This window comes from Spermophilus citellus, assembly GCF_964194105.1.
Source record: "Spermophilus citellus genome assembly, chromosome: 14".
Classification (NCBI taxonomy): Eukaryota; Metazoa; Chordata; class Mammalia; order Rodentia; family Sciuridae; genus Spermophilus; species Spermophilus citellus.
Window position 1 is genome coordinate 68,382,990 of NC_138194.1, and position 17,954 is coordinate 68,400,943.

At 42.3% G+C, this 17,954-nt stretch overlaps 1 protein-coding gene across 6 annotated transcripts in view; it reads left to right on the forward strand.

Annotated features, from left to right (window-relative positions):
- VPS13B (vacuolar protein sorting 13 homolog B) overlaps positions 1-17,954 on the forward strand; it is a 753,213-nt gene that overhangs the window by 725,220 nt on the left and 10,039 nt on the right. For all 6 annotated transcript variants that reach the window (XM_081265607.1, XM_081265606.1, XM_081265609.1 and 3 more), the window contains 4 exons: positions 2,375-2,493; positions 6,434-7,239; positions 10,897-11,073; positions 12,941-13,111. In XM_081265607.1, the coding sequence (XP_081121733.1) occupies positions 2,375-2,493; positions 6,434-7,239; positions 10,897-11,073; positions 12,941-13,111 (1,273 nt within the window). The remainder of the gene's footprint in view (positions 1-2,374; positions 2,494-6,433; positions 7,240-10,896; positions 11,074-12,940; positions 13,112-17,954) is intronic.

Consider the following 17,954-nt stretch of genomic DNA (forward strand, 5'->3'; position numbering starts at 1 on the left):
CCTAGGCTGTGAGCAACCTGAGCGTATGACTTTTCTGGTAACTGATTCTTTGTGGGTACTGTTTAGGTGTTTGTCAGGGAATAAGTGAAATGATTGAATAACCAAACCATCAGACCAAAGCAAAGAGTTCCTTTACATTTCCGGAGTCAGGGTACATATGCCTAATTTCTCTTAGGTACCTAGTTTCCTAATCACTACAGCTGCACTATGCAAAGGCTTCAAGTTGTGAGTTGTTGCTCCACATGGGAAAGGAAACAAGGAGAGAAGCCATGGATTCAAGTTTGTTTCATCCATTCTCATTGTGGGGACAAGGAACACCCAGCAAAATCTCTCTCCAGAGTCCAGGTTTTTGGCCAGAAGAAAGAAGTACCTTAAAAGCTTAAGCTAATTTGCTTACTTTTGAATCTCTCTAGCAGTTAACGGAATTCATCAACTTGCCTTATCTTTATTATCTTAGAACAGTTAACATGTTCTCATTTCATAATACCTGAAGATGACTCTAAATGCCTGAAGATAATGTTAAAAAGGATGCCTATATAATTAGGAATGTTTCTCAAAGAGTATCCATTTTGTTTTAGATTCATGAGCTGAGCTATTTTAATTTCAAATTTTATCATAGTCAAGTTCGTTTCTTACCTAGAACAAATAGAGGAAATTCAGGATACAGAATATTTTAAAACAGGTATTTTTGGAAAACAATGCATTTGGAAAATGTGTCTGTGGAGAATATAGATACAACAAATTGACTCATTTTGCTGTAAGAAGTTTATAATGTAGTGATTGAGTCAGGTACACAAAACAAGTAACTAATATTCAAACAATAAAATTCATGATCAAGTAGAAATATAGTTTAAGTGCTTTTAGACATAGGTACAGGTGTCAAACTGAGGAAGGGAATAGAAAGATTAAAGAAGTGCTTCATGGAATAGAAATTCTTTAAACTGCATGTGAAAGATACACAGGACTTGTATGGGAGAAAGCATATTCTAGGCACCAGGAATGATGAATGGCAGACAAGGTTTACGTTAGACCAGTAGCCTGGCAGAGCTGGAAGATCTGATAACACCTGGGCTGTAGGGGAGGAGTAAAAGGAAGAGGCAGAAATGACATCCAGGTCCCCTGGATGCTGAACATGGGCAGGATTTCTGAAGGAGGAACCAGTCAAGAAAGAAGAAAGAAGCCCAGTCACCCTGAAGTTGCTTCCAAACATCACACTCACTGCTAAAAATTTTAATGTTAAATGGAATCAGATTAAGGGTATAATTTTTCCATAGACACTCTCTTAAATTCATAAAGGAAGCAAGATAACAAAGAATCATGTCTTAGGACAAGAGATATGGTAACTAGAATACAGAATTCTCAAGAATGAAATAGGTAAAGAGCATACTAAGTTTCTGCTTCCAAGTGTAAGTCTGTGGTCTTGTGTATACTCTCTCCAGTATTGCTTCATGTGTGCAGAATTAGAATAGGTTCATTACTTGTCAAGCAAGCACTAGCTTTGTTCCTTCATCTTTCTTCCTTTATTTGCTGTCCTAACATTCATAAATGGCCTAGTTTTGAGCTAAATTGGTATTGCAAATCATCAGAACCAACATTCCCAAGCACAAAGAAGTTTTTGCCCCAACCCTCAGGTAATCCTGGCTGTGAACATGATGTTCTTGGAGTTGTTTTTCACATAGTTCTGTTCTGTTTTCAAATATTTATCCATTTAGGCAACATTGGTATTTAATGCTGAAAGGATATCAGTTCTGCTGGCCTGGTACCTGGCTTCTGAGATAGAACTTTTTTTAGGTCCACCTTCTCATGATAGAAAAATTCATTTTGACTCTAAACAAATTGACTTATCTAAAATTCTTTCTACAAGTTATCTGAGTACTTCAGGGGGCGGGGTTATGAATTGTCTCGTTGGTGTCTTAGAGGATGCTGTTTGTGCCCAGCAAGGAAGGGCACTCACTAGTGTAGTAGTAAGTGAACACTCACGTGCCTGAAAATGTTTTACACATTGCATTTCAAGTCCAGAGTCTCAGGGTTTTTTGCAAAGAGATTCATATGTGTTCACAAAGCTGGCCCCATGGCTGCACTCCAGCTCATACAGGGTTATTTGCCAAATCCAAAGAAGCAGAGAATGAAGACACTCATGCCCCATCATCCGTCATTTTTTTTTCCTGTGATCCTTACAGCTGGATATTGAAAAATCTGGAATTGATTTTTGTTTTCATTTCAAGTCAGCTGAATTGCCTGTACACATAAATATAAAGACATATAACCAGGAAGTGTTTGTGGTATTGAATCAGAACTTGAGACATTTGAAGTCAGCCATTTCAGTAGTGTTCTTACTTCTTTTTAATCAGATTCTGAATATTCTTTTTTGCAGGTTGTGTTCCTCACTGGCTTTGGCTATGTGTATGTGGATGTTTTCCATCAGTGTGGCACAGTCTTCATCACTGTGGCCCCAGAAGGAAAAGCAGGATCTATTTTAACCAACACCAACAGGTAGGCCTCATAATTTTCCTAGTAATAGAACAGTAAGCTTTCCCTTTATAAAGTTGTAAATCTGTTATTTAACCATTCCTTCTCATCCCCATATACTCTGAAAACTTTGGATTAATTTTTGTGTAATCTATAAATTAGAGATAGTAATTAGCACTCAGTCTCTATAATAGGTAGCAATATCATTCTTGGGTCCTCCTTCCAGTTAGTATAACAAACTAATTTACAAACTGAGACATGTGTCTCAGAATTATACCATTATTGTTAGTGTGAAATATAAGTTAACGTTTCTGTGTTCACATGACAGCTTAGTAATCAGCCTTAGCAAGTAGAGCTACATCAAATGTAAATATACACAAATTAAAATAAAAAAAATAGTAAGAACAACCATACAGTTATAAGGTTCAATATTGGCCTCTTCTAGTTGTTTTTTTTTTAATATTTATTTTTAGTTGGACACAATACCTTTATTTCATTTGTTTATTTTTATTGGTACTGAGGATCAAACCCAGGGGCTCGCACGTGCTAGGTGAGTGCTCTACCACTAAGCCACAACCCCAGCCCCCTCTTCTAGTTTTTTAACCATTAGAGTAAAGGTATGTTTGTAAAGTAATATATTCAAGAGTTATTTCAGTTTGTTTCTTTTTTCTCTTTCAATGTGTTTAGGATATCCATTTAAAACACACACAAGTAAATAAATAAATAAATATACCTCTTAGAGCCACAGTTAGAGCCTGAGTGTTGCCATCAGGTTTTAAAAACATGAAATAGGCAAAGGATTGATATCCTAATTTAAAAGAACTCAAGCGAGGTATGGTGGCACATGCCTGTAATCCCAGGGGCTCCGGAGGCTGAGGCAGGAGAATCGTGAGTTTAAAGCTAGCCTCAGCAACTTAGCAAGACCCTGTCTGTAAATAAAAAAAAAAAAAAAAAAATTTTTAAAGGGTGTGGGGGAGGCCTGAGAATGTGCTTACTGGTTGAGCACCCCTTGGTTTGATTTCAAGCCATATAATATCCCAAAAATTTTTTAAATAAGTCAAAGAACTCATATACTTCAAGAGGAATAATACAAAGATAACCCCTTCTTTCAAAAACTTTAATTAAAGGCCAAAGATATGAGCAGAAAATCTAAATCTGAGAGGAGGAAATATAAGTAATCAAAGGAATAGAAGCTTAAATAAGAAATTATTTATCAAATTAACAATGGTGATCCAATGAAAATCCATAAGCCTGGAGGAAATGTAAATTGGTGTCATTTCCTGGAAAGCACTTTAGCAATATATATTGAGTTTTAAAATGCCTTTGTCTTAAAAATTGCACTTTTAAGTGTTAAGGATATAAAGAAGTGGGGAAAGATAAACAGAGAGTTGTTTATTATATTGCTAAATATAATGGCAAAATATTCAGGGTACAAATGCCCATCAGTAGGGAAATAGATGATACATAAATGTACCACAAATGGTACATCACAAAAAATAAGTGTTATAGAATTTTAATGAACTAGATAATGCTTTACTTTTGGTTATATATTATATATATATTATATATAATATATATATATATATATATATAATATATATTATATATATATATATATAATATATATTATATATATATATACACACACACACACACACATAATATAATCAAAATATATATTATAATATATATATAATATAACCAAAAGTAAAGCAGGCTAAACATAATATTAAAGATATAAATATCCTGGTTATGTGTTATCTGTACATATAGACACACATACATATATTATGTATATACACATATTTTCATATTTTTATATAGATATATAAAATAAAATTGAAATAAGACTGAAAGAAAAAGAAATAATCAAAATTGTTAATGTATGTGGGGCTGTAAGTTATTTAATAAATTCTGTATTTTAATTTTCTGTAATAGCATTTATTTTATCATCATAAAATTAATTTAAATTAGAAGGTAAAGTAATAACGTTAACTTGCACACTTTCATTTAAAGCCCTTTTTTATAAAAAAAGTTCTACACTTCTCATGATGGCTAAGAACTCATTAGTTTGGATGCTGCTGATTTGAATTTATAGTATTTCAAACAATATTAGAATGTTTATTTACCCAAAAGTGTTTTTAAAAAGAATTTTTAATTGTATAGCCCACATTTCAAACCTACACAGCAGTTTTAGAGACATTTTATTTACAGCATAAATATTAATAACAATAACTACAACCTATATATTTGGAGGTAGAAATAAAAACAGTCCAATTAACTACTTACACTTACTTGATTCATTTATTCAACAAATATTTTTAAGTGCCTTCTGGATGACAGTTGCTGTTCTAGGGTTAAGGATCATCAATTAATAAAAAGACCAAAACCCCTGCATTTGAGATTATATTCTCATAGGTTTAGAATGGGGAGGTACAGAAAATAAATATAACTTGTTTGTAGGTGAATAGGCCCTACCTGTCTATAGTATTTTATTACCTCCTAGTTAGTACATTTAAATTACTAATCTACCAAATGGATTAATCCACTGATGGTGTCAAAGCCCTAAGGATCCAATCATTGCCTAAAAGTTCCATTTTATAGTATTTCAAACAGTATTATAATGTTTATTTGCCCAAAAGTGTTTGCCATACTGGGGACCAATTTGGGGGCAAGATTCCAGATCCAAGCCATAATATCCAGGATGTCTCGAAACTTTTTGGTCTGAACAGCTGGTAGTATGTGGTTACCATTGACTAAGAGGGGAAAGACTGTGTGTAGGTTGAGGGATAAGATCAGGAATTTGATTACAGATAGGGCAAGTTGAATATCATTCAGCCATCTAAACCACTATATGGATAGGCTATTAAATATACAGGATTGGAGTTTCAGGAGGAGCTCTTGGCAGCAGCATATGAGTGGTATTTCAAGTCATGAGATTAGTCATAAACTCCCCAAGGAGGTCAGCAGAGGTGGGGAAGAGAAGAGGATTGTGAGCTGAGCGCCATCACTTTAAAAGAACTGGGAAAAGATTTGCACAGCTAAGGAGGAGTAAACAGAGAAGGAGAAGATCTGAGAAAATATATGCAAAGAAAGTGTGTCTAGGAGGAGGGAGTTACCAACAATGTCAGATACCATTAGCAACTTGCATAAGTACACAACTGAAAGTCTATCATTTGCTTTAGCTAAATGGAGGTCACTGGAGGCCTTGACAAGAGTTGTTCTGTCCGACTGGTGGGGACAAAAGCCTACCTGTAGCAAGCTTTAGAGAGAAAGCAAGGAGAGGAATAGGAAAGAATGCATATAGGAAACACTTTGGAGTCTTTGTATAAAAGGGGTCATAAAAGTGAATGGTAGAGGTGTTTTCTAAGAGAAGAGAAATAACCACACACTGATAAGCTTCTATTATCTAGGGAAAAGATGTTGTAGGACAGGGGTGTGTCACTGGAGTGATGGCCTTGAACAGGTGAGTGCAGAGGGTCATGCTGCACTTGGAGGGCCCTCCAGAAGAAGCACAAATGGTTCCCTTCCAGAAAGCAAGCAGGGGAAGGGCGCTGGCAGGGGCAGTTAGAGGTAGGCTTCTTGTTGAACTTTCTTCTGCTAGCCTTGCATTTTCAACTTAAAGAGTCTTAGTTATTTTATTTATCTTTGTGCCTGGTGATCATCATGACAGAGAATTAGTACACAAAAACTAGAGGGAATTGGGAGGAAAATCTGGTGTTGATAAGGGAAACACACACAGAAACATGACAGGAACTTGTAATAATCCCATTGGGAACATTTCCCAATACTGTTCGACTGTGGCTGGCTCTGTCCAGACAGGATGTACTGAAAGTTGAGTTCTTGTTTGTTTCTTATGAGAATCTGATGTCCCATCAGGAGTTGTTTAATAAGGCACTATCATTTAAAAAGAAACATGGAAGAAAGAAAAGGGGACTAATGTCCTTTATTCTTTCTCCTCTAGAACTCTGGAGAAGACCATTACCTTTAGAATGTTCATCACCCAGTTGAGCCTGGCAGTGTTGGATGACCTCACCCACCACAGAGCATCATCTGAACTCCTGAGGCTCACACTGGACAATGTTTTTCTGCACATGGCCCCTGTGGCTGGCATTCTTCCGGGGGAGGAGCCTGCTGCCGCTCTCTTTCAGCTTCACTGTGTGGAGGTGTATTGTGGGGATCTGCAGTTGGACAACCAGCTCTATAACAAGTCCAACTTCCACTTTGCTGTCTTGATCTGCCAGGGAGAAAAAACAGAACCTACTCAGTGTTCCAAAGGGCAGAGTCTCCTTGCCTCCAGCAGAGATCTGGAAGAATACAAGGAGAACTGCTTTATCAAGCTCCGAGTCACCTTAACTGAGGGCAAGAGTGTCCCACTGGATGTCAACGAGTTCAGCTTTGAATTGAAACCTGCCCGATTATATGTGGAAGACACATTTGTATACTACATTAAAACCTTGTTTGATACTTACCTTCCTCACAGCAGGCTGGCTGGTCACCCTCCACAGCTCTCTGGGGGAAAGCAGGTGCTACCTCTGCAGGTGAGACAACACGCCAGGGCTTTGGTGAATCCAGTGAAGTTACGGAGACTGGTGATCCAGCCAGTGAATCTGCTTGTCAGCATCCACGCATCTCTCAAGCTGTACATAGCCTCTGACCACACTCCACTCTCCTTCTCCGTGTTTGAAAGAGGACCCATCTTCACCACTGCAAGACAGCTTGTGCATGCCCTGGCAATGCACTATGCTGCTGGTGCCCTCTTTAGAGCAGGTAAGGACACAGCAGATGAGGGTCTGTGATGACAATGACATGCTCTGGGGTAGTGGTTGAGCAATCAGTGAGAGGTAGAACATGTGGGCAGTTAAATATGCATCCAAACCTAGACTCTGCTGCTTTTAGATGTAAGGCCTTGGGCAAGTTATTGACCCTCCCCAAGTCTCAGTGTCCTCATCTATGTAGTGGGTTTTAAGATTTTTGTGAAGACCACATGAAAGTATGTAAAGTACCCAACATTTGGCTTGGCACTTAATGAACACTCTAGCAATAATGGCTGTAATATTTTTGCTATTATATGATGTAGAATTTAATTCAATTTAGCAAACACTTTTTAGCAACATGCGGTCACAAGACCCTTTTTAGCATGTTAATGCAGCCAGGAAAACTAGCCCAGGCCCTCTGCTCCTGGGCCTAAAAGAAATCCAGTACTCGGTGATTAGTTTTCTTCATTTCTATTCATGAATACCTGGAGGTGAGAAATTCAGAGGATTTCTGTGCTAAGATGCACAAAGAGCCCCCTGCCTGCCCTGTGCCATGCTGCCTGTCTAGACGGATTGCAAAGAGAAGGCTGTCAGTGTCTCAGCCCCTCTATAGACCCAACTCCAAAAAGGAAGAATGGCCATTGCTCATCCTGACCACCCTCTAGTGCCAGGCAGGTGGCCTCCTGTAAGCCAGAGGTTGCTGTTTCTCAGGGGCTCAGTGAGAGAGGTAAGGCTTCCCTTTTCAGTCTGGCTGGAAAAGTCTGCAAGGAGTGGTTTGATATGTGTACAAAAATCTTATATGGGCAGTACTGTTCACCAAAGATTGAGTGTCGGGAACCATGTGGTGTCAGAATACTTTATAGTAATCGGCATCAAAGCCTGTGTTCCTGAGCCAAGTTCACTCTAAAGTAGTTTATTTGGTAGTCTGGCTCCTCATGGCCCCAGGAATTCAAGCAGAGCACCATCCCAGGTCGGCATCATCAGCCTTCTCCAGGAAAGAACATAGAAGTCTAACTTTCTGAAAGTGACAAAGGAGAGAACATCTCTCCTACCCTCTTTGTGACCATGTACTTGGTTAATGCATTCCCATAGAAGAATCAGATTGTAGCAATAAAAGGCCCATGTTATCACTGGTGAGATGCCAGTAAGCAGCCATGTTGGTAAGATTACATTTTCCTGCAATGAAAGTCCTAGAATTAAGAGAGCTATCCAGACTCCTTTATAAAAGAAAACGACAAGATCAGGGAGAGGGCCCTGCCAGACCTGTTGTTTTGAGAGCTTGCACAACAATGAAGAAAATATTTTCCTCTTGCTAAGAAGTCATTTAAAAATAAGCAGTTAACATTTCAAATTTAATAGATGGGTATATTTACAAACCATTCCAGAAACATACCCTTTCAGGCAACTTTTCTTTTAACATGAGAAGCAGACATGTAGGTTACTGAGCTCTGATCTGAGGCCAGGGGAGGAGTAAGACTCTGTGTGGTCACTGGGTATGCCAAGGTGCGGGAAGCACCCATCTGTTAATGAGCTGGAGGAGAAACCCCACCTGTGGCCCCAAGTAACCATGGCCCCTGCAGCTTGTGTGCTAAAACTGATCTCTTCGTTTTGTTTTTAATGAGGTTTCACAAGAACATTCTGTTTGTAGTTTCTGTAATCCACTAAAAATCCTTTTGCTGTCCCAATCTCACTGTATACCAAGACAAGAAATTCTAATACAGAGAGCCAAGTTTTTAGAGCCTGTTGGAAACTCTGTCACTAAAAATCTATGATCAATTGAGGATTATCTGAAAGCAAGCAGTAATCCAAGGAGTAGGATATGGACAGATGGCCAGAGGTGCCAAGCCTCTGGCCAGGTAGAGAAGTCTTAAAGAAATTGGGCCAGCAGGGCGAGGGCTGGCCTGGGAGCGAGCACATTGCATCTCACTTGGGTCAGCTTCCATCCACTGGACTAGAGGAGAAGGTTCCTGGCCACAGTGGTAAAAAACACCCTGACCTCATTTCTAGGGAAGTTTGTGGATCATTTGAAGAGTTTTAAAAAATAAGTAAATGGTAATTTGAAATGGGTAACCCTATTTGAAAGAAAGAATGTGGGCTTGAGAATTTCCTGAGGTCCCTGTCTACCTCCAAGTCTCAATTTCATGGGAAGCCAGACAGACTCCCTTTGCCAACCAAATTTCCAAACAACTAAGCAAAAGATAACCTGGGCCCTCTGTATCTGCACGTTCTGCATCTTCAGATTCAACCAACTACCAATCAAAAGTATTTGAAAAAAGAATTGTACTTGTACTAAACATGTATATACTTTTTCCCATCAGTATTTCCTATAAAATATGGCATGACTCTTTGACATAGCTTTTACATTTATTATTAGGTCTAATAAGTAATCTAGATTAAAGTTTAAAATCAGATTTAAAATTAAAATCAGATTTTAAAATCTGATTTAAAGTTTACAGGATAATGTGTACAGGTTACATGTGAATATTATGCCATTTTATAAAAGAAACTTGAACATCTTGTTATCTTTGGGGGACCTAAAACCAACCCTTTATGGATACCAAGGGACAACAATGTTTGCTTTTGGATGAAAATAATTAAAAGGAATATCCTTTTCTGGCCAAAGCAGTTTCCTGCACTTTTCTGGCCAAAGCAGTTACTGCTGAGATGTACCTCTGGTCCACAAATAGCCTTCCACCACTCATACCTTCCAGTTACTCTCAGACCTGTTACTTAACTGAGGATCTGTCACAATGCTGTCCTCCAAAGGCTCACTGTTGAGGGAGAGTGCTCCCACATGGCTCTTTAATCCCACACCCTTCCCACAAAAGGGGCCCAGCACCAGCCTGGGGGGCTGGCAATGTGTTCCTGGAGGAAGTTGCCTTTCAGATTCCACCTCCCCTTGGCCCTTGGCCCACTCCTGCCCCTGTAGTTCTCTGGGATCAGAGTCCAGCATCCCCACCCCAGGCAGAAGGGGAAGGTGAGTCTCTGCCAGACCTGGACCACAGCCTCATTCCCACGAGGCAGCCATGGCCAGGCTGAGCTTAAATAGGTAACAGGATCCAAAACTACCACCCTGGGACATCAACTGGGAACACTTGCTAACCTAATCAGTATGTCCCTGTTGCTGATGTTTACACAACCAAAGCTGGGGTTGAAGGGGAGATGTTTGTCTGCCTCTAACCCTGCTCTGAAGGGAAGCACTCAACTTGGTAGGATTGGGAAAGATTAAAAATAACTCCTCTATCCTTGTCAAAAGTTTGTGTCCCCTTTACAGCACCCCATTTAGCATCTGGCCTCTCCCCGTGCCCTGTGCAGTTCAGGAGGAACTTCCCCGCCTGGGAGCACCTGCAGCCCAGAGCACAGGCCGGCTGGAGGGAGCCCCCTGCACATGGATCCCTTTTACGGGAGTCCAGGAGGCTCAGGCAAGGAAGTCATATTAAAGCCATTTGTGAGGCTGCCAGAGGATCACTTTGATTTATAAAGTATGAAAGTTCACCATTTATGAATTCTCAGTGAATGAGTTATTTCCCATATTTTGCTCCAAAGAAGCTTATTACACTCTCAATTCTAGTGTGAAAAATGAATTGCTGGGAAAATGGGCCACTTTTTCACAAATGTTGAAAGTGCGGTAGTCGAGGTTTCAGTAACCCCTTCCTTTGGTCTGTTGCAGGCTGGGTGGTGGGGTCTCTGGAGATCCTTGGCAGCCCAGCGAGCTTGGTGAGGAGCGTGGGGAATGGGATCGCTGACTTCTTCAGACTTCCATATGAGGGACTGACCCGAGGCCCAGGAGCCTTCGTGAGTGGAGTTTCCCGAGGGACAACATCATTCGTGAAGCACATTTCCAAAGGTAGCTCTCAGTTCCTTGTGATAATGCCTTTATCTCATTCCTTCCTTATCCTACTTTTGTGAAGACCACGTTGAAGGTGTAAATGTGCTCACATCGCCTCTAGCTTGTTTGGTTTGTTAGCTTGCAGTGAAATGCTGGATTTGTAACAAAGCTCATATATAATGTCTTAGGTTTTAAACAGATCACTGCTTGCCTGCAGTGTGTGAAAATGTTTCAGAAACTTCAGAATCTTAAACCTCCCTTTGGGAAAACAAGGTTTGGCTCAACTGTTATTCTGTGTGATGAATGCAGAAATATTAAAGGTGTTCAGGATTTCTGCTAAACATCAGAAATCCTACACTGTGTTGCCTCATCGTGGTTTTTTTTTTTTAATGTAGATACAGTTGTCATAACTTTCTTAAGGTTATGGATGCATTTTGACATGGAAGCCGATTTGGAGGCGAAGCAGCCAACTTTTCTCCAGCATGATACGTAAACAGTGCCATCTTGTGGCCCAAGTAGTTTCCGGGCACACAGGCCAGACTGCTGACCATAAAGAGGAGAGTGTTTTCCTTTCATCCGTGAGTTTGCTTGATGATATTTTGGTCAGGTTGGCAGTGGCTCGGGAACTAACAAGAGCCATCTGAGTCCCCTTTTCTTCTCAGCAGGAGGCAGAGAAAACTGGGCAAAGGCCTTCTTCCCCATAAAAGACATTTTACTGTAGACAGTGCCACAACCCTCTCATGAGTGGGCAGGTTGCGGAAGTCTCTAGAAGGCCTCAAAAGAAGATTTGAACTTGAAATATGAGAATCCAAATCCATTGAGGGCGGGGGCCCGAGGTAGTGGGTAAGAAAACAGCAAGAGCAATAAAAACAAGTTCCTTGGACAGTGAAGAGAACCACTGCCCGGCCCAGGATCTTTGGGAGGCCTGGGAACAGAGCTGCCCTCACCAGATGAGCCTGGTGGGGTGGGGGAGTTCTTCTGACACTGTGATCTCTGTTGCTCTAATTATAAAATATGACAACCAACACCTGATTGACCTTCTGCGATAATTGAGGCAAACTTACTCACTAAATGTCTTTTTACTCTTTTTCTCCTGCAGAATCTGTTTGGTTCGTTGGTGTATGTGTGTTTCTTTTCAGATCACTAGAAAAAATGTGGCTGCAAAATAACATCTGCCATGTCTTCTCCAGACTAGAAGCCTGTCCTACAGTTAGTTAGTTGAGATACATGCACATTTGCTAGAGGGGTTAGGACTGTTTGAGCAAGAGGCTGAAGTCGCCATTCTTAGGACAAGCAGAGTGAAGCTCCCTTCACTGCTCTCACTTGTTTTGGGTTAATATTTGGAATATTAAAATTGCCTGCATTCTCTGTGGCACAGTAATTATTTACTCAGAATGTCAAATGATAAACTACAGTGTTTCCCTTTATTAAGACTGAAGTAATGAGGAGGAGATAAATTGCATTCCTAAATGAAAATATTTCTTTATCATCTATCTAAAATACAGCAACATAACCTTAACCTTTAACATCAGAGCAGGCAAATTTTAGCCTTCAAAATGGAGCTTCATCGGGGATTTCAGAACTGCTTTGCCAAGTCTTGACAATCAGGTGATAGGATGGATCTCAAACTCTAGCCTGTCTTACTCAACCCCCTTGAAGAGTGCCATCATCCTCTTGGGCAGATGTTAATCCTTACTTCGTTTTCTTAAAACTCATACTGCACATGGCCCAGAAAGAAAGCAGTGTCACTCCCCACTGGGCATGTCCAGGAAGGACACAAATGCTGCCACTGCCCCTCTCACTCCCAGCAGATCTCCAGGGCCTCCGCTCTGGAATCCAGTATGCATGTGACAAAGAGGACAGCCCTGTGCTCTTGTGCCCTCAGGTACCCTCACATCCATCACCAACCTGGCCACCAGCCTGGCCCGGAACATGGACCGGCTCTCGCTGGATGAGGAGCACTACAACCGGCAGGAGGAGTGGCGGCGGCAACTGCCTGAGAGCCTGGGCGAGGGGCTGCGACAGGGCCTGTCCCGGCTGGGCATCAGCCTGCTCGGTAAGGGCTGGGCCACTCCCATCCAGTGCGGTTCTCCAAGGTTGGCTGCTTTGCCTCCTCCCTGGGGATGGCTGTGAAGTTCACCTCCTTTCTGTAGCCAAAGCTGAGGCTCAGAAAGGACAATACCCTTGTCCTGGTGCCCACAGTGCCTCTGTGTTCATGTAGAACAGAAGCCCATTTTCAGAGCCATCACATGGTCATGATAGGCCTTCCCAAGACCTGCCTGGCAGGGATGTTGGCCCACACAGACCCCTGTGTTCTGCCTTCCTTTGCTTCTGGTAGGAAATGTAGCTTGGGCTTCCATGTGGTGCTCCAAAGCAAAAAGTTGATTGTGTGGGACGCCCCTGAGCACAGTGGCGTCCACACAACACAGCAACATATCATCCTTTGCTCTTCACAGTAACAGACAGCCCTTCTGAAGCACTCACTACTCCTATAGCAAGTACCATGGGCGGGCGCCTGCTTTTGTTTGAACAGCGCTTGCACAGTCTACACGTGTCATGTGAACTTTGGCGAGGAGCCTGCTTTTCCTCTTATTTATTTATTCATTTATTTATTTTTGAGATCTGCCTGACTCAGAGCAATTATTGTTTTTCAAGCAGTCAGATGGTATAGTTAGAGGTGAAAATTGCTATGGATGTTTCAAAACATTACAAATGTTTGAAAATAAGTTGCTTTGGAAAATCTATAAAAAGGAAGCTGTAGAGCTGAAAGTTTGCATTGAAGGATTTTCAAGGGTATATTTTGTTTATTTGCTTACAAAAGAATTTAAAACTGTATAGCTTGGCAACGTGCCACCCACATGTCTGAGGGAGTGCGGGCTCTCAGAGATCAAAGTGACCAAGACAGTGCAGAGCACTGGGTGGGAAAGAGGGGCTTGAAAGCTCCATCCTCCCCCTGGTCTTCAGTTCTCTCTGCAGCCCCCCCCCCACCACCACCACTGCATGCAGCCAGCCCAGGCTGAGGGAGGAAGTAGTAAAAAGTTACAAGTACAGGCCAAGTCACTAGAAATTGTTTAAGTAATAACAGTACATGGTATAGGACACTGTCACTTGATAATGCAAGGAAACAGGGAAGCTAGTAACCTACAACAAGGGACAGGCTGGGTAAAGGACAATCTTCTTGCTTGACTCAGCAACCCAGAGGATATGGGTCTCCCTTAGGGAAGTTGGTCTGATAAGTGTGGACCACAGCCCTCAGGACTCTGGGCCCCAGGCTTCAGTGTCCAAGTCCTTTCTTCTTGACCTCAGCTAAGTTCTTAACCTCTAATCCTGGGTTTCTGCTTTATAAACTAGGGCTGGTAATACCATCGCTGAGAGTAACCACAGGCACAGGGTCCATGCTGGACAGACAGCACCTGTTTGTGTTGTGTTATGGTTTCAAAGAGTATCCCAGCAAAGAGGCCTTTGAGTAATGGCAAGAGCATTCTTGCTTTCATTTAGTCCAATGGATTAAGTTGCTAAAACTAGAGGAATGAACCATGATGTTTTCTTAGGGCTTCAAGGTCACTATTTTGGGACTTGGGGTCCTTTTTATGCTAAGAATTCTAGGCTTTAGTGCCCTCTACCCTGGACACAAGAGCTTCCTTCCCCTAGCCAAGCTCTTCCGAGAGTTTTCAAATGATCAGGAAGAAGAGGTCTGGTCTGGCCATTGCATGGCCGTCTCCAGCGTGTTCCTGATTCACCTTTAGCCTAAGGATTCTACTCTCTTCCGCACCCAATGAAGTCCCAGTCACTATCTAAAAGTGTGTCTGGAAATAGAGATCAGCTAGTTGAGGACCCCCAAGCTTGTCCTACTAAGGTCACTTTGGACCTGGCTCTCACTGACAGGGCAGAGCTCACAAAACCCTGATCTTTGCTGTGGTCATTGTGTCTCCTGTCTTTATCCATGCTGCTGGGGATATGGCTGTGAGCTTATGCTGTCTTTTCTCATTTCTGGTAATTTCCAGAAACCTGTGAGTTCTGGGGCTGACATAAACTCCCATACTAGCCTGCCCCAGCCCTTGGGAGCTCTGATCCCAGCCTAGCACACACCCTACTGCCATTTCTGGGCTCCTCAGAGTTCATTGTGGGTGTCTCTAGCTTGACCAAAGCAACTTTCTTTCCTCCTCCAAGAGTTCTGTCTGTGTATCTCAGGACCTCTGGCTCATCTCCAAATGCCTGGTCTGAGAACTACCAGTGTGAGAGGAAGGAGAGGAGAGGAACAGGAACAACCAAGCCTCCGTATATGAAAAATATAGATTTGTCACCATTCCATTCATCCCCAGAAATGGTGTTTAAAATAGCTAGATAGGATTAAATGCCTAATTGAAGTTAGAGCTATCCTGATATAGTAGTTTGAAACTCCTGGTAGGGAAATTGAAATTCTAGTTGTTCATTTCCTTCCTTTGTAATACAGAAACTTTAAGGACCCAGTTAATTAAAAAAAAATGTACTTAAAGTACATTTTATGGTTGACAGGCATGAATGAAGTCAGGTGACCGCCCAGATCAAACCCTCCAACAAGGACAAGAATCTGGACTTTTCTGCCACCCCACCTTCCCCTGAAGGGCTCTGGGCTTGAAAACAGTCAGGATACAGGGAAACTTAACAATCAAATGTTCCAGGATAGGTGAAACATGGCTTCCACTAATGAATCTGGGTTTGGGGGATTTCTTGACTCCGCTTTTTCTGGGGACGCTGTGGAAGGTTGTGAGTCCCCAGTAAGAAGTGTTTTCCAGCTGTCTGAGAGAGGTCGCCGGGGCTCTGTGTCCCTTGAACAGGTTAGGGCTACCATGAAAGGGAAATGGGAGAAGACTGTAAATGAAGTAATCACTTGCCCCCAACCCAATTTATTAATATGACAATATTTCCAAAAGCAACGGCTTTTGAGAGAACTCTGTTGTAGCCTGTAGGATTGGCATCAGCCTTTCCCACATTTACCAAATCCGTTTCCCCAAATATCTGCACTTGACCCTCTGCCCTGGAGCCTGCACTGTGGAAGGCTGGCAGCTCTACGTCTTCATTCCACTTCGTGTTCCTTCCCAGACCTGTTCCTTCTACAAACACCAAAGGCCAGGCCAGGCCACGCCAGGCTGCTGCCTGATAGATCCATCATGGTGCTGGATCCCCACAACCACACCCCTCCATCTCCTAGACCCTCTTAGGGGCTCCTCTCAGAATCCCAACAAAACAGGCCTCTCCCAGGTGGAGCTGGAATTTCCCTCCAGTGAGCAAGGAGGAGCTATGTGTAGCCACCAGAATCTCTCCTCAGCAGTCTTAAATCTCTCCTCAGCTTCTTAAAGAAGGGCCTCCTATAGCCAAGGTGCCCAAGAAGCCCCCACTCCCCCTGCAGCCCAGCCCAGCTCTCAGAGTCCCTGGCACCCCACCTAGGAGCATCCTTCTCTCCTCACCCTTGCATCATATCACAGTCCTCTCTATGTGGCCCCCACCCGTGGGCCTGTTGCCAACAGACAAGTCTTGAGATCAGTTTCCATTACTTAAAGCCTTAGAGTTTAAGTACATATAGTAAATAATTTACCAGTTGTAGGAATTAGATGGATTAGACTTAATAAGAGGGCCTCAGCCCTGAGAGAAGTGGCCTCCCTCAAGGCAGGCTTGCAGAGGCCTGGAGTGGCTGCTAGTTTCTCTTGGTCTCTCTGTTCTCCAGCTCATCAGCACAGAGTGAGAGACTAAATAGAGAGACAGTAGCACCTGGTGACCAGTGAGGTGTCAGTGTGTGTGATGGGTGGCTTTTCTCCCATCTCTGATGCTGAGCTGAGGACATGCAGTCTGATGACTCCTTCTCCAACTCCTGTTTGCACCCTGTGTCGATGACCAGAGCTGGTCAGGGCTCCGGGTTCCTTGCACAGGTTAGGGTTCCTTTCATAGCACATGAAAGGGAATGACTGTAAATGAGGGAACCATCTGTCCCCAACCCAATTTGTTTATTTATGTATTCTGTGGTACTAGGGATTGAACCCAAGAATACTTAAGCCCTAAGCCACATCCCCAACCCTTTTTATTTTTTTATTTTGAGACAGGGCCTTGCTAAGTTGCTGAGGCTGACTTGGAGCCTGCGATCCTCCTGCCTCAGCCTCAGCCTCCTGAGCCACTGGAATTATAGGTGTGCACCACCATCCCTGGGTATCCCCCAACCCATTTTTAATAGTCCTAATGAAAGCCACACTTGAGAAAAGACATTTCTACCAGGAATCTGGCACTAATTTAATCTATTGGTATTTTTGCGATAATTTTCCCATTTTTGTATTCTTAAGCACAACCTTTCAGAGAAATCAGATAATGAAATGATGAACCCTTCATTCTTTAATCTGATGCTGTGCACTTTACCTGACATGGAATGATTTGAGGAGAAGACCCAAAGTCCCTGCCTCTCCATTACAGGGCTGGTGGTCTCTACCCCCGACCTTGTGTGGCCACTGACCCTTGATCTTACAGGTAGAGAGCGGAGCATCTGATTCCTCAGCTCCAACAAAGTGAGGGACGCTCAGCCCTGAGATCCAGGGTGGCCTGGGCCAACCAGTAGCAGCTAGCTTCCGTCACCTCCTGACATGTCTTTAGAGGGTTATGGTGGCATAGTTCAGGGTGGGAAACAGACCTATCACTTCAGTTAATTCTTAGTCTGTCAATTCAGAATTTTAAATGACCCTTTCAAGACCTAAAGGACTGGAGCCCATGAACATTCAGATCCTTAACCTTTAACCTGGAGAAACCAGCCTTTTGTTCAGTGAAATATTGCTTGAAATTAGCAGGTCACTAACTGAGGTCTAGAAATCTCTACTTATAAGAGATTCTGAATTGGTGACATTTGGAGTGATAGGATTTGACATATGTAAAATTTCTAC